This window comes from Eschrichtius robustus, chromosome 16 (assembly GCF_028021215.1).
Source record: "Eschrichtius robustus isolate mEscRob2 chromosome 16, mEscRob2.pri, whole genome shotgun sequence".
Classification (NCBI taxonomy): Eukaryota; Metazoa; Chordata; class Mammalia; order Artiodactyla; family Eschrichtiidae; genus Eschrichtius; species Eschrichtius robustus.
The window spans coordinates 87,442,556-87,459,875 of NC_090839.1; the positions used below are offsets into that span (position 1 = coordinate 87,442,556).

Below are 17,320 nucleotides of genomic sequence, written 5' to 3' on the forward strand. Positions count from 1 at the left end.
AGCAAAGCGCTCATGTGAGCGGAGCGCCGTGCGGTGAAGACGCGGAGGGAACAGGTACCTCCAGCATCCGCATCAGCACGTCCCGCCCATTGCCGCTCTCCTGCTCGCTCTTGGAGCGGATGCAGTCCACCAGGTTGAGCAGGAGCTTGCAGGACATGGTCTGGATGCTGCTGGGCAGGGACTCGTCATCAATATTCTTGGCGAAGAGCTGGACGGCGAGGGAGAGGTCACTGAGGGGCAGGTGCTGACGGACGTGGTGCACAAGGTCGGCCAGCGTGCTGTAGGCGAGGGGCCTGCGGGCAGAGACCTCTGCTAGTTCGCATCTCAGAGGCCCCACCCGCCTCGGCTGCGGGCCACCATCTCCACCACTACCTGTGCCCCAGGAACACCCCCAGCGGGATGGCTCATCTGGGGCACGCTTTATAGGGTCCCAGTTTCCCCCTTGTTACTTCCTCCCAGCTGCATGATTAGAAGGCTCAAGCCTTGTCTTTTTGCTTAAATCTTTACTTTCTAAATTAAAAAGGTTAACTTTGTGCACATCATGTTTATACCAGCACATCTAGTTAACTTGAGCAGAAGTAACTACCAGCTTGATCGTGCGCTGAATGGGTTCTGTTGCGCAAAGCTAAACAGCCTGTGTCAAATAACACCTTATACACCATATATTTTATCGAGCTGCTACAGCAGTGTTCAGGCCACCCAGCACTTTCACTCACTGAACGTCTGGACACCTGCCATGTGCCAGACACTGGGCCCAGCACCAGGGATACCAGTGACCCCAGTAAATAGAGCTCCTGTCCTCAGGAAGCTTATTTCCGGGGAGGGGGGCGGGGGGTGGGGAACACACGAGTAAAGAAATCAACTGTGCAAGTTGCTAAGTGTTGCAGGAGATGTGAAAAGGCACCAGGAGAAAAACTGGTGGGGGCCAGAAAAAGCCTCTCCGAGGTGACATCGGCTCTGTGACCTCAGCCAGGGACATTTCCATCTGGAAGAAACAGGCAGGTCAAGGCCCTGAGTGGGAACTGCCTGGAGGAGTCAAGGGGCCGCAGAGGCCTGCGTGGCCGCAGCAGGTCAGGCAGAGAGAGCAGAGTCAAGCCCCGCGGGGGCCGCATGCCATGGTCAAGAGTCTGGGTTTTGTCTAAGGGCGACCGACAGAAACCACTGGAGGGTTTCAATCTAACATCCATTCAGGCGGGTTCAACCCCAAGTTATAAAAAATGTCTTACTCGATATTTTACAAGTGTTTTCTATAGAAAACACAGTGAACAGTCTACACCATATTCAGAATATTCTGCGTATTTTTCATATGATCAATCACACCTCCTTTGTTAGAACCAAAAAATGACTAATGTTGATCCATTTTACATGGTAAAAGATGATTAAATGTTAATTCTCTCCTTTAGAAATAATAAGCATGAGCACAGCTATATTTATTTTATAAAATGCATAAGAAATAAAGACTAGGAGGAAACAGTTCAAAATATTAGCCACGTTAGTTGATCTCCTTATGGAGAACCAAAAAGTTGTCTCTCCTTTCTTCTTAGTGGGTTATCAAATCTCTTTTTTTTAATAAAAAGGTGCATTTTTACTACTTAGAAAGCAAAAAAACTAACACTAGTCAGATAGTTCTACCTACAATTTAAATCAAGACAACTACTCTGATTAAGCCAAGGCACAAGAAGCAACCTAAGGCGTTTCCGAAACTTCCCGCAATTCTAAATCCAACGGGAGAGGAAAGGCCCAACAGTCCACGCTCGTTGAAATGCTAACGAAGTGTCAGGATCCACGGTCCCTGGCACTGAACAGACCAGATATCACGGGTTCAACATCATACCTGAGAGTCTCTCGAGCAGTATATCCTGAGCCAATTAGTATGGATTCATCAAACAGCTTGTCCATGCAAGGAATGAACTCTGGAACACAAACATTCATTGCATACATCACCAACCAAACCAGGTGTGCGGTAAGTCACTTAATAGTACTTTCACAGGAGCCAGGCTGTACCAACGAGCAATCCAGATGTGGGGCAGCGTGGGGAGCAGGAAGGCACACGAGCTACTTTAGTCTAAGACGCTGGCTGTGCTGGGCCACACCAGCCACGTGTCACAGAGACGCGGTCGGGATCACATTCAGTGTCAGAGAATAAACTAAGAAACCGTGAGCCTCGTATCCCTGGCGGGGAGCTCGCCCCCAATGCTTCGTGGGAGGTGCTGTCCATTGTCCTTAAAAGCTGGCACGATCCACCCAAGGGGGCAGTATTCCCTAAAGGCCCCTTTATCCACTGCCCTGAAGTCGTCCTTCTTCAAGACTGTAAGGTTAGTCATTATGGAGAAATAAGGATACTTCTCTATAGGAATTACAAAGGTCTAGGACATCCTAGTGTTCTCACAGCCATGGGTCCCAAGTTAGGGGTCCTGACTCTTGGGATAAGACTGACTAGAGACTCTGTCCCTCTAATCCCCCAGGGAGAGCCACCACCAAACCTCCCCCTGCTCCTCTGCAGGCTGAGGCCCTCACGGGGTGGAACAGCTGGTCCCCACTCAGGGACAACCGATGTTTCTGAGGATGTGCACACAGGGTGGCAAATAGTAGAGCAGACAGTACATTCTTTGCCAGCAAACAGCTACTGAGGATCAAAGATACAAAAGACACATGCACACTGGAGAGACGCCTCCTACAGCCAGGCAGCACAGGAAGAAAAACAAGAGAAGCCACGAGTAGTCCCTGAGGTCGGAGGAGGGGACGTGCCCCGCTGCCCACGGCAAGGTGGCCAGGAGGAAGGAGGCACAGAGGAAAGATGCAGAGGGCTGAGACCCCACATGCCGGAGGGCCGGCTGCGGGGATGAGTGATGCGTGCAGAGAAGAAATTAAGTTGCACGGCACTGGCTTCCAGATCACCTCCAAGACCCAGAATCAGTTTCTAGGGAAACAGGTAAATCTGTTAAACAGTCAGGTTTTTCCAAACTACTGCTCCTCAGGATTAGCACAAATGGGTGACAATCTGATATCATTTTGGATGCCAACAAAGGAATGTTTTCACTAACATTTGGTAGTGGATGTGTAAATTTTAAATATATGCATACATGTTTTGTATTTTATAATATGGCTAACATTTAACATGATTCTTTTTTTCTTTTAACTTTTTTTTTTGGGGGGGGGTTATTTATTTATTTATTTATGGTTGTGTTGGGTCTTTCGTTTCTGTGCGAGGGCTTTCTCTAGTTGCGGCAAGTGGGGGCCTCTCTTCATCGCGGTGCGCGGGCCTCTCATTATCGCGGCCTCTCTTGTTGCAGAGCACAGGCTCCAGACGCGCAGGCTCAGTAATTGTGGCTCACGGGCCTAGTTGCTCCGCGGCATGTGGGATCTTCCCAGACCAGGGCTCGAACCCGTGTCCCCTGCATTGGCAGGCAGATTCTCAACCACTGCGCCACCAGGGAAGCCCCTAACATGATTCTTTATAGGTTTCTTTCAATGAAAACTTCTTGAGATGTCATGATGTTACCTGTTTAAGTCTGGGAACCACTACGGGCTTCAAAACAAAGTATCTTGTTTAAAAAAAAAAAAAAAAAAGCAACAGCAGCCTCTAAAAACTGAACTCAACCAGCCTAACACGATCTAACCTTGGAGAGTAGCATCTTGGAAATCTGTCAATCTTTGTAGTGTTAACAAGACTGAAACCAAGTTTTATGGTCTCAAAAGAGGGCCTAGTTGTGTGTGACGGATCAGAGGTTATCTGATAACCATGAGAAGGCTTTTTAATCTGTCAGCACTTCAACAAGGAGAAACCTCCTGCTCCACGGCTCCCCAACGCACCTCCGAAGTCCTTATTATTCCAATGGCAGGAATACCGAAAGTTAATCCGACAATGGTGCTCCAGACGCAACTCAGTCACTTCAGTAAATAGATTTTAAAACATCCCATTTAAAACTCTTCCATCATTTTCACAACATGGAGAAAGAAAACACTGTTTTCTTCTCACCTTTTAAAGATTGCTGGCTGTGAGTCAGAAAGCAAATGGCTATTTGCAATGTCAAAAGACAGGCAGTCAGAAGGCAGAGAAGTACTAAGAGATACCCAGACCGTAAACTGTGCTAAGGAAATTATCACATTAATTATGAAATTGTTGAGAAGACAAAGGGAGAACCCTGGTGGCAGGCAAAAAAGATGGGCAGACAGAGACAGAGACAGAGACAGACAGACAGACAGACAGACAGAGAGAGAGAGAGAGAGAGAGGGAGAGAGAGAGAGGGAGGGAGAGAGAGGGAGGGAGGGATGGGCAGGCAGGGAGAGGGGATGGTAGAGAGGCAGATAAAGGCGAAAAAATACACCCAAAATAGCAATTAGGAAAGGACACATGGAGCCAAAAATACGGAGCGGGCTGAAGGCTCAGCACACGATGGCCCGCCAGCAGCAGGCCCACATTCACAGACAGGCGAGCGGCCAGAGGCAAGACAGACGTACGGTTTCGCAGCTCGGTAGTGAGGATGTGCTTCGCGGCGATCAGAAGCTCCTTTCTGAGGTGCGCAGTTTCTGCTGGACAATTTGAAAGTAGCTGTAACATTCCTTTCACCATTTGCTGAGAGTACTTAGTCACCAACTCCTGTAAACGAAAAAGGAAAACAACACAGTTATACTGATAGGCGGTTGTTAAGAAAAACCCAAGTTTTATAAACTTTAAAAAACTTCAGTAAGAGTACGCTTGGCTCAAAGGACCCTCAGAAAGTAACAGGCCTAACACACAAGTACTATCCAAGAAGTCTTAGCAGTCTGTGTGCACAGCGCCACCCTGGAAGGAGGGGAAGCCACATGGAGCAGTTTTGTTTACGTCATGGGATCATGGAGGCCTTCTTGTAGTTTCTGTATTTCCTCAACTTTCAACAGTGAATATGTATTGCTTCCCTGTTACAGGGAAGGAGGAAGAAATAAAGACTGAAGTTAAAAAACAAAACTATTTACTGAGTCGTCCCACTGATGTAAGTTGTGAATGACACCGAAGACACCTTGAATCAGCTCAGAATGAGCTCCAGTCACAAATGCCTTTTGAGGTGTTTCAGGAAGTTATTCACAACAACTCAAGCTGACTAAAAAATATCAAGGGGTATCTAATTCAGGTTTTTTTTTTTTTTTTTACAGATGTTCCATTTTTCTTAGTGTAAGTTATCATTATTGAGATAAATACATTAAAAAGGGAGGGGGGAGAAGGCTACAAATGTTTTCAAAGGTAGTTTAGAATAAAAACAACTTGACACACACATTTTCATTTTTACTTTCCTGAAATAAAATCTTTAAAAACAATGATCAATTATAATACCATTCCATTGCTCTAGAATAGACCAGGACTAAATTTATTCCATACTTTAGAATAACCACCTGTATACAAGAGTTTTATTCCAAAAAACTGTAAGACTAATGAGAGATAAGGCATCAATTTTTTCCTTCAAGTTCTTACGATTTAAGTAAGAAGAGACCACAGCTCCAAGTGGGAAGAACAAAAACAAAAATAAAACTACTCTACAGGTTCCGCAAAAAAGCCTCCAAAACCTCTTTCTCAGTTTTACTTGATAATGCCATTTTTTGAAGTTCCAACCTCTCCCACATAATTCGCTATAACACACAACTTCCAATAACAGCAAAAGTCAATATACCTCATACATCTGCACAAAAATCTGTGTGCAAATATTTATATGGCTTTATTAAGCCAAAAATGAAACAGGCAAGTCTATAAAGACAGGAAATACATTAGTGGTTGCCAGGGGCTGGTGGGTCAGAGAAGAACGGAAGTCACTGCTCATCGGTACAGATTTCTTTTTCGGGTGAAAAAATGGTTCTAAAATTGAACAGTGATTATGGTTGTACAAATCTGTGAATAAACTAAAAACCATTGAACTGTACACTTTAAAAGGGTGAATTTTATGGTAAATGAATTATATCTTGATAAAATGCTTTAAAAAAATTGGAAATGATCCAAATGTTCATCAACTGATGAATGGATAAACACCATGATTACACCCATACAACAGAATACAACACTATGGCCTGAACTGTGTACCCCCCAAATTTCATATGTTGAAGCCCTAACCCCCACTGTGACTGTATCTGGAAATAAGAGTCTTTAGGAGGTAATTCAGGTTGAATGAGATCATACAGGTGGGGCCCTCGTCCAGTAGGACTGTAGCCTTATAAAAGACGAGAAGGAGATCTCTCTCTCCCCCTCACCACCATGGGAGGACACAGCAAGAAGGTGGCCACCTTCAACCCAGGAAGAAAGGCCTCCCCGGAAACCAAACCCTGCTGGAACCTTGATCTTGGACTTTCCAGGCTCCAGAACTATGAGAAAATAAATTTTGGCTGTTTACACCTAGTCTACGGTATTTTGTGACGGCAGCCTGAGCAGACTAAGACAACTAACCACGAATAAAAAGTAACAAGTCACCAATTAAATAACCAGGATGAATCTCAGCATTACTGCTAAGTGAAAGAAGCCAGACTCAAAAGGTTACAAATACTGTCCACCAAGTGATTCATCTCTATGACGTTCTGGAAAAGGCAAAACTATGGAGACAGAAAACAAACCAGTGCTTGCCAGGGACTGGAGGTGGGAGGAGGAAATTGACTACAAACGTATAAAAGGAATTTTCTGGATGATGGAAATGTTCTGTATTTTGACGTACTGGTGGTTAGGTATGCATTTGTACCGTACACGTTTGTTAATCAGCAAACTGTACACCTACAAAAGGTGAATTTTACTGCATGTAAATTATATCTTAGTAAACCTGACTTAAAACAAAAGTCAATGAACTTACCTGGTAAATTCTGATGATATAAGCTAAAAATGACAATGTTTTGATCTGAGCAGCAATGAAATCAGCATACAACTCCTTGTTGTAAAGCTTATGTTGCCTAATGAGAAGTGAACAAAATTAACAATATTAGCTCTCAACTCTTTCGGTGATGTTACTATTAATTAAAAGCCTATAGTAATTACTAAGCCCAAAAGGTTGATTTCTACACAGCAGCAACAGTAAACGCGCCTACACTTTATGCAGTTCCGACTAACTTAAAGGCCTTAAAGGCATAAAGCAGGCAGATCTCCAGGCCGTTGGGCAGCAGCCACAATCTGAATCCCCACAGCCAAGGCGAGACTGACCTGCTTCCCCAGAAGACAGCATGAGGGCACCTATTTGACCAGTGGAAGACCCGTGCTGTGGCCACAGAGGCCGTTAGGGCTGATCGACCCTCAGCTCTTGCTCTCAAGTGACTTAGAGCCAGATAGGCTGCAAGTCAAGAGAGCAAGTGACAAAGATCTTAGGAGGAATGCTGTGAGGTTGGAGAAAAAGCTTCACTGGGAGGCTTCCAAGGATGAACAAGTCAGTGATTAAGGGTGATGGGTGAGGAAGAACGAAGGGGGTGAAGAGCTTTCTAGCCCTCGTGCTGAGAGGAACAGCAAGAACAAAGGCTTGAAGGTGAGAGAGCCTGGAATATCCCAAAGCTGTAATTGAGGACAGTAATGCCTAATGATAGTTCTAAATTTACAAGACACCAAAGACTAAGACATGTCACCCATCATCGAAATACAACTTCAGAAAGCCAAAAATACATATAAGTTTAACCAAAATTTTATCACTCAAAATTTTCTTGTCTTAACAAATGACGACAGCAAGTACATTTTTACTTGGATTAAAGAACTATGGTAGTCAGCTACATCACTGACCAAAGAAATCTCACCTGGCTTGTGCAGATACCTGAATTGCAATGGTATTCATGATCAAGGGCACAAATTCAGCAACAACATTGTGGATATTCAGTTTGTAGAGCTAAAAGCAAACATATCAGATTGTCATGCTTTTACACTCTGCTTATAGCAAAATAATCTGGCATACCAAAGAAAGTGTGATGAGATTCATTAGTTAGCACCTGTGTATCATACACATCTATTTGCCACAGAAAATTAGGTGTAAACTTTCTTGTAAAATAGGAAGCCCACAACCCAAGAAGCTACTAAGCAATATGCATACCTGATACATTAAAACAACAATGATGGGCAATTCTGCCAACACTTTCAAAGAAAGAGATCCTCTTGGAATGATGGAATGCTGCAAGAGAGGAACAGGAGGACTGAGGTTATCACCGTGGCACTTAAAATAGCCCTAATCAGTGTGCCACTATTGCACATCACCCCACTGAAATAAAGGGAAGGGAAAATACTGACACATCTTCGTAATTATCTGTGGTGAAAGAAACAAACTATTTTGAAAACAAAGTACACAGAACTGTTATTTAATATAAAGGTTTTCATATTTTACAATGTCATCACCTGTAGTAAAAACCTCAGGAAAATTTGTCAAAACTTAGAGATTCAAATCACCGGAGAAATTTAAAAAAATTTTTTAACCTATTATCTTGCTTACTTGAAAGAACAACAGCAAGAAGTACAAGTTTACCTAGTGTTATTCATACATATTTATAAACAGGAAAAATGCTTACAATAAATGTAAGAAAAAATAGTCTTAATATATAAAAACTCAAACAGGTAAGGAAAATGTCAGACTCAAAATACAAATGGGTGACAAATGGATAGGAACAGACAAGCAAAAAAAGAAACACAAGACTGATAAACAGAAAACAAGTTTCTAATTCAGGAAGAACAAAGGAATGAAAGCTTCATTCAAAACGTAGCTTCCTGTTTATCCTAACTCAAAGTGAAACATTCTGCAAAACCATTTCAGTAAAACAAATACAGATGATAGCCTTGATTCAATCATAAAAATACAGTCATAGTAAATGCTCAATACATGTTCCCTACGTGGCAAATACTACAAATCTAATGCATTAGCTGCAGGCAGTACCAGCGTTCCCTGAGACTGATTTTTCAGATGAGAGGGAAAATAAGGTCAGAACAACGGTTCATGAACTTTCCTACAGTCAAAAAGTGCAAGTGGTAGAGCTGCAGCATCATCCCAGAACTTCTGTCCCCAGAGCCCACACCGTCAGGCACTGAACTACAAATTTATATGCAGTTTAAAGGGACTTCTCTAATGTTGAAGCTAAGGAAAGAACGGAGGCCCCCTTGCCGGGTCAGCTGCTTTTTCTGGTTCTGGATTTCACCACGATGCTATCTTTGTATCTCTGGTGAGCAACAGCTCACACGCATACCTGCAGAGCACACGCATACCTGCAGAGCACATGCATACCTGCAGAGCACAATCAGCGATGCTCTCGCGCACGCGCACGCACATTTGTTTGCTGATTCTAAATCCCTCCATGTGTTTAAGAAAAAAACAAAAAACTTAAGTGGTCTAAGAAGTCAATACCTCATTTCTCCTCTACTGAGGGCAGGAGATGCGGACAAAAGCAAAGCAAAAAGCAAAACAACTGAAACGCTTACTGTTCTCGTCTCACTGTCCTCACGCTCAGGATTGACTTTCACAGCAATCGTTGTGATCATTCCGACCATTTCTGGGGGAGGGACTGTGTTCTCGGGGATCACCTGAGGGTTCTCAAAGTAGCGGTTCTACAGAAAAAAAAAAAACAGAAGTCATTTACACCTGACGTGTGGTGAAGAAATTGAATATCCTACCCTTTTGTACTGTACCAACCCCACAGTACTTGGTGTTCTCTTTTTCCAGGACTATGGAGATAACATGACAGACACACCCGCCACCTCCAACAACAGAAAACAAACTTGCCTGCAGTATTTTCTACTATTTTTTCCTGGCTGATAAAAGATGAAATATATGTCATGTTATACTACCACCTCAGTGAGGTGGGGAAGATGTAACCCATCTCTCCAGTGATAAGAAACTAGGAGCTGATCCCTACTGAATTAACTTTCCAAATCGTCTCCTAAATAGAGGTCAAGTATGGAACAGAAACAAAGTACAGAAAACATTTTAAAAGGCCAGGACCTCACTGGCATCCCTAGTTCTCAATGAAATTTGGGCTTCATGTTAAAAAAGACAGCTTCGTATGAAAAGTAGCTCTTCTTTGATCAAAATGGTAGTTGACACAATGATAACTTGATAACTCAGAACGCAACTTAAGTTTTATACACTATTAGCAGGTTAAAATCCTTAAAAAACCAAAAAGTCAATTTTACCATGTGTTAATTTAAAAAATTTAAGCTTAAAAAAAATTTGAAAATAGAAACTCTGAAACATAAACACATTTACGCACAATGATTTTTACCAAAGCATTATTTGTGACAGTAATGAATTGAAAATGGGGGAAACCAGCAAAAGGGAGATGGTCAAGGTACATGCATATGACAGAAAATTATTGGTCACTAAAAATTATGACTGCCACAGAAGAGTCTGGAAGGACGTTCCCTCCTGTAACAGTGATTCCTTCCAGTAAATGAGAGCAGGGTAGGGATGAGCCTTTCCTCTTCCACTCCACACACTTTTATATGGGCGGCACTGCTTGGAAACAGTTCTTTCAATACAGGAAAAAATTTTCAAGATATAGAAAAATGCTGAAAGTATACACCACTCCCCAAAAAAGCTTCAAGAATGTGAGGGCAACCATCTCTACAAAGCACAAAGTTAAACTCAAAACAAAATATCAATGTCAATGGTTGCTTACAAGTGAAAGAATACTTATGGATGATTTTCCTTTTTTGCAAAATTTCTACAATAAGAATATATTGCTTTCATGTCAAAAATACAGTATTTAATCTAAACAATGAAACCAAAAGAACTCCTTTTTTCTAAGGGCTAATTTATCAACCTAGATTTTAACCATCACTAAACATTCCCCATTGTAAAATTAGCATCCCTCCGATTATTCCTTCAACCCTTTGGAATGAGGAAGTAATAAATAAATATAAACAGTAAATTCAAATAATATTAAAAACAGCATACCACTACTTTTGGAAGCTCCTTGTAAATCTGTTTCACAAAATCTAAAAAATGATGAATCTAAAAAAAAATACAGTATTAGGAAGATATTTATAAACAGAAAATGCTTACAATAAATAAGAAAAACATCAATAGTTTCCATATGTAAGAATTCACAAAACAGGCAAGAAAAATGTCAGACTCAAGATAAAAATAGGCAATGAATGTGAACACACACACACAAAAAGACTGATAAACAGAAAACAAGCTTTCTAATTCAGGAAGAGCAACGGAATGAAAATGATAATAAATGCCACTTTTAGCCTTTCAAAAAGTAATAGCACACCATGCTGGAGGGAGTGCAAATAAGGAGACTCCCTCCACCCCATACTATACTATACTACTAAGGGAAGCTTAAACTGCTGAAGCCTTTCTGGAAACCAATGTAACAATATGTATCAGAAGCATTAAAACATTAACACCTTTGATCTGGTAACTCTACTTCCATAAACCCAGTCTACAAAATCATTTGAATTGTAAACAGATATTTGGTTTTAGTCATAAAATAAAAATTTTGAAATACCCTAAATATCCAAGAATATGAAAGAATATTATATATCCATTAAAAATTAACTTTACAAAACATTTTCTATCATTGGGAAAACGCTTACATATAATGTGAAGGGAAACAATCAGGATATGAAATGTCATCCACAGTAGTACTGTGATTATGTAGAAAACATACAATACATAAGGTGGGAAAAAGGAAAAGAAATCACCAAGACATTAAATAGTTTTCAAGGTGGAAGGAACTCTACTTCGTCTTTCAATTTCCAAATAATCTACAACAGGCATTTACCAAGGTTATCATCAGAAAAGATACTATCTTAATTATGGCTAACAGAGTGTTTAATGCTGACTCTGCAGATACCAATCACTATGCTAAGAACTTTAACTTTTATATTTAATTCTCTAAGCAATCTTTGAGGATATACTGTGATTGTCCCCATTTTACAGAAAAGGCTCCAAAAGGCTCAGAGCTTACCCACTGTCACACAGCTACTGAACTGCACACTGAGATTCAAACCCAGCTCTGACTTCAGAACCCACATCTGAACCCTTGTATAAAAGCGATTGGAGCCTTGGGGCATCTCAGACCTGTAAGTACCAGAACCACCCAAAGAGCCCTGCCAGTTTGGTTGGTTAACACATTTCAAATACTGAGCAAATTCAGCAAAATATTCATGTACACATTCAGAAAAAAGTCACTGTTTAACCCACAAAGAATTTCCCCCAACTTAGGCGATATTTTCTATGACTGAAAGCAGCATATGTTCTGTCAACTCTAAAGAGGGTAAAAGATTCACACAGAAGCAATTTGTCAGCACAGTTTATAAATGCTATCAAGATAAACACTCACTTCTTGGGTGATGGGTGGCCTGAACTGTTTGTGTAGTTCAATAATTATTCTTAGACAAATAAGAACATTCTCTTCATTTTCCGTCTTAAAAAAATAAAAAGCATTTAAAAAGAGTTATACTTCTGAAAACTTATTTTCATCTAAAGACTATTTTCTAAGCGTTTTCTGCATAGACACCCGCCATCAGCCAACTTAGGTTTGGTTTGTAGAAAATTCATGAACCCACAGAACACAGCTGACCCGGAGAGGACGCTGTCGCAGCCTTTGCTGGGCTGTCTGAAGCACAGCCCGCCAGTGGGTCCTGTGAGAGGAACACTCAGACAAATGAGTAACTGGCAATTAAGGCAAGTCACACTACGAAGCAAGGTCTTAACGGCCCAGCAGACACGTTTCACTGTTTGAAAATATTGCAGAAGAGCCATGCGTGAGCAGCCACCATGCACCGGGCCCTGTGCTAACACTTCACACTGTCTGCACGGGGGCGCCTTCCACATCTTACCAGGAGGAAGCGAAGGCTCGGGGCAGGAAGGAATGGGGCTGACATGACAGAGCTAATACATGGCAGAGCCAGGATCCGAACCCAACCCAGTCCCCCTACAGAGCTCATCTTTCCAAGGGGCCCAGAAACATGACAGAATTCTAAACACCCCAAGACTAAGGACAACAAGAAAACAATTTCAGAGGTTAGCTTAACAGGTACCAAATGGATTAACCCCAAGAATTTGAGCAACTCTTTGACTACTATGCATCTACTGTGCCCGACACACAAACATAGAGGCACGAAGCCAATGACCCCTGTCCTCGGAGTCTGTTGACCACCACCCACTTTCAGATTCCCACTGTGTCTAGTCAATCCCTCAGCGACTCAAAAAAAAGACTTTCATTTAATAGTCTTTCTTAGTAATCTGGTTGGCAAAATGGGAGGAAATGGACATTAAGAAAATTTCTACTCATGTGAATCAGAACTTTAGTGAAAGGGAAAAAGTTGTATAATACAGGATTTTACAGTAAGAAAATCATTAAAAGTTTTGAATGTGGCTAAATAATAAAAATTCTCAAAAGTTACCTCCAGAAAGCGAAACATAACAGACAAAACATTTTTTGTATGAGGACGAAGATGTTCATTGGTTGGTATTCTATGAATTATTTCCAGAACGAGCTTCCGCAGTTGCTGTTGAAGAGAAACAAAAATGTAAATATGAAATCCTTCCAAGAGTTCCAAGGTAACCCTTTTGCATCCTACAAGTGTCACACAGCTGTACCCAGCACTGGTAACCACCATACAAGAAGATGGAGCCCATTTTAGAAACGGTTCTGTAAATTATTTAAATGTAATCCAAAGCATGTACTGCAAACCAGTATTTTCACTATTTCTACAATTGTGTACCAAATCAAGTAGCCAATTTTCCTCTTTCACACCTTATCAGTATTGCCAGGAGGAGGACACTAATGTGTGCATGTGGGGTAAATTTAAGATGAAAAGAGCAAAACACCAACTGAACTTCATTTGCAGTCTCCCTTCGTAAGCTCTGTTTAGCTCCTCTGACGTGCTCTCCAATTACCTTGGGCCTAAGGACTAATAACATCATAAGCTGTGCTAAGCTTTCATGACTTTGTCTATGGAACTGACAACTAGAAAAGGTCAAATAGGTAGATCTTGAACTGGTACCACATAAAAATGCTTTGTTTAGCAATTAACTTTCACTAGTACTATGGTAATTTTTAAAGTTATTTTTAAGGGATATATGCTGAAATATTTATGGAAAAAAAGTTATGATGGGACTGTTTTAAAATAATCAAGGTGAAGAGGGGGGAGCAAAGAGTGGGTGGGGGTATAGATAAAACAAAACTGGCCAGAGTTACAAGAACTGAAAATAGTAAGGTCAGAGCTGGGCAACAGGTACGGGAAGGGTCATGAAACTGTTGCTCCCTCCTATATATACACATGAATTTGGCTGTAATACATAGCATATGCACACGTCACTGGTCAGCAAATGTGAGGAGTTTAAATTGTGAAAGAGATGGCTACGAGGAAATAAAACCAAGATATTTAGCTGAGGAGGCAATGGCCTTGGACAAAGTTATCCTTATATGACAAAACTTCTTTTGTTTTTAAGGGGAACCATAAGTTTTTTGAGTTGTTTTCATTCTTAAGTGCTTGCACTCCTACAGCAGGACATTTTTTTCTCATTATATTTTTGAACAGGTCACCTGGGCTGGTTTCTCCTGAAGGAACTGAACTTCTCCATCTTGAAGAAATGTAAGAAATCGCGGGATGATGTGCTCCAGGAATGTAGAATATTGAGGAGATGAAGTGACATTCTAATTACGCAAAAATAAAAGAAAACCCCATAAAGGTTTGTGTACATATTCAAATTCACATATTATAATAACCTCAAAAGGAAAAAATTGTAGAGCTGATAATAATTTTTAATACTTTCAGATGCTTTAGTGATAACATAGTTTTAAAGAAGTTAAGATGATTGCTGCTTCTGATATCCAATTAGAGAGAACTAAATGCTAAAATTTACTGGTAAACCTAGAAATACTGGCACTGTGGAGAATGTTCACTTAACTAAGGGAACCGAACAATGGGGCATAACTGACTGGATGGAACCAACGGCAGAGACCACCTTCCCGAAGAAGTGATGCTGATACTAAAACCTAAAAGGCCAGCAGGAGTTAACCACGGGAGAAAGTGGGAAAGGTTCTAAGGAAAACACATGCAAAGGCACAAAATGACGAGAAAGCCTGAGTGTAAAAGGCACATATTGAACTTTTTTTAGTTCAATATGGCAGGGATGGGAGTCTAAGAGGAAGGAATTTAAACTTTTATTATCATGAGTCTGAGACGCTGGTGAGTCAAGGCATCTGGGCAGCTAAATGCGTCTGGAGCTCCAGACACTGATCTGGGAGGAAGATAAAGACATGGGGTTGTCCATTACCTGAGGAGTCTATAAAGAAGGAAGTACAGGCAAAAACCAGAAAAGTGTGTGCTGCCACAGGAGCAAAGAAAGAACCGCCATTCTTGGGATGCGCCCCTGAGCACTGGTCTCCCACGGCCAACCCAGAGCTCAATTCCAGGGGCCCCGTGCCCACAGCACGCTGTGTGTGAAGAGGCGCCCCCAGGAGCCAGGCAGCGCCTCCCCAGCCCCTCCCGGAGCAGAATGTGAATCCACTGGGGACAAGAACTGTATTTGTCACCTTTCAACCCCAAAGTGTAAGACTTTTTACGAAACACCCACATTCAAGGATTGAAGGAAAAGAGGGGTGAGAGTCATGATGGAACATTATCAAGGTTATCAAGAAATCAGGCTCATCTGCATGTCAGCCCATACCATCCAGATTCCACTGCCTTCAAAACACCTAAGTTTCAAATTTCTCCCACAGGAAAGATTCAACAAGTTGCCCAGTTATTCTGCCAGTATTTCAACTTAGCCCCTGGCTTTTTGATCCATACGAATGCTTCCTGTGATCTCTAACTTCAACATTTCTTTGTTTTCTGTCCTGGGAGATGGCCCATGTGATATTTACTTAGCCTGGAATCTTATTCCTAAGTGGTTAATGAAATGAATTTCTAAGATTCCTTAAACCGCTGGGAATTCTTAATTTCACTTAAATATTTTGTTCTGGGGTAATAGTGGTGGTAATTTAGAATTACCTACCGGTGGTCATTCTAGTATTTCATCCTTCAAAGGACTCAGTCATCTGAATTTCATTTAAGGTAAATGCCTATCAGATTTCAAAAGGCACTATTTGGAAAAGCCCCAAGTGTATTACCTTGCTAACTTTTAATTCTGTTAATTTAATCAATGCATCTGAGACCAAAGCCAGGAACTAACTTGCTAACTGCCAGACCCTAAACAGGAGAGAAAGGGTTGAGACACTTAATTGAAAGAGCCCCACCACACTCGGAGGATCACAGGCAGCTCCAAGATTTCAGCCTCTCAAATAAACTTTGAGGGCTGTGGCTCTCTCCTAGCAGTTCTTCCAGTAAAATGCAGAATGCAGGCCTTTGCTGTTCTACCGCCCACCTCTTTTTTTTAGCTTTATTTATTTATTTTTTTAACAGTTTGCACTAACAGCTTGGGTGGAAGAGAAAGCTCTTTAGCTCAATCTCTAAATATCTCAGGATTTTTTTCCACCTCAGTTCAAGGCAACAAATCCTGGAAAACATCTATTTAAAACAAAACAAAAAAACCAAAAAATTCCCCCAGCAAACAAAAATACCATCCATTACTATAGACAGTAGGGTATCTAATTCAACCCCACGAACATTTATTTAATGTTTAGTGATTCAAATGACCATGACAGAGGCTAGGAAACATTGTATCTATTGTTCTTAATCATATTAACTCTGAGAAAGGTTTTATCATACCCACATTAAAAGAAAAGCGAGTTTCTCTTCGGCCTATGAGACTAACTGGCACCAGACTAACCATAAAGTAGGACAAAATATGAGAGAACAGTTTCAGGTGCTGGACCAGAGGCAGTGCAAGACCATGATCTCCAGAAGAAGGGGAACTCACCAACTGCGCCCCACCTCGGCTCTCTGCCTGGGTACCGTTTCCCAACCAGGCTCAGCAGGCTGGAGCCCAAGGAAAGCATGATGGTCCTGCTGAGCTGAGGAGCAAACACCAGAGTTTGCAACAGCTGAAGTGGCCAGAATCTGCAGGGCAAAGCCCCAGAGAAAAAGGAACTACAAAAGGGGGTGTGGATGGTCTCCTGTGAGTCCTTGACTGAGGACTGGGCTGTACTTACAGGTAAGGGGAGGTAAGACTACCTGAGGCTTACCAGGGAGTGGGCACTTGAGGACTGAGAAATGAAGAAAGACATCAGAGGTCTAGCAAGGTCAGAGGATGTTGGGGGTTCAGCCTCGACACAGTGCAAAGACCTTCTTAACACCTTGATAACACCTCATACATTCAGCTGAGGAAGGACCATGCCCCAGAATAAGGCCTAGTTTAGCCCCATCCCAACAAAATCTAAAATCAACCTCTGATGAGATCCACAGGAAGATGGGGTTTGGAGGTTGAATCCTACAAAGTTGGAGGGACTTGGGAAA

General features: G+C 41.7%; 1 protein-coding gene across 7 annotated transcripts in view; it reads right to left on the bottom strand.

Moving 5' to 3' along the window:
* TRRAP (transformation/transcription domain associated protein) overlaps window positions 1-17,320 on the bottom strand; it is a 111,355-nt gene that overhangs the window by 89,701 nt on the left and 4,334 nt on the right. For all 7 annotated transcript variants that reach the window (XM_068525247.1, XM_068525250.1, XM_068525248.1 and 4 more), the window contains 11 exons: window positions 14,467-14,577; window positions 13,322-13,426; window positions 12,256-12,339; window positions 10,860-10,916; window positions 9,386-9,511; window positions 8,016-8,093; window positions 7,726-7,814; window positions 6,804-6,900; window positions 4,462-4,600; window positions 1,835-1,913; window positions 59-293 (listed from right to left, as the gene is read on the bottom strand). In XM_068525247.1, coding sequence (XP_068381348.1) covers window positions 59-293; window positions 1,835-1,913; window positions 4,462-4,600; window positions 6,804-6,900; window positions 7,726-7,814; window positions 8,016-8,093; window positions 9,386-9,511; window positions 10,860-10,916; window positions 12,256-12,339; window positions 13,322-13,426; window positions 14,467-14,577 — 1,200 coding nt within the window. The remainder of the gene's footprint in view (window positions 1-58; window positions 294-1,834; window positions 1,914-4,461; window positions 4,601-6,803; window positions 6,901-7,725; window positions 7,815-8,015; window positions 8,094-9,385; window positions 9,512-10,859; window positions 10,917-12,255; window positions 12,340-13,321; window positions 13,427-14,466; window positions 14,578-17,320) is intronic.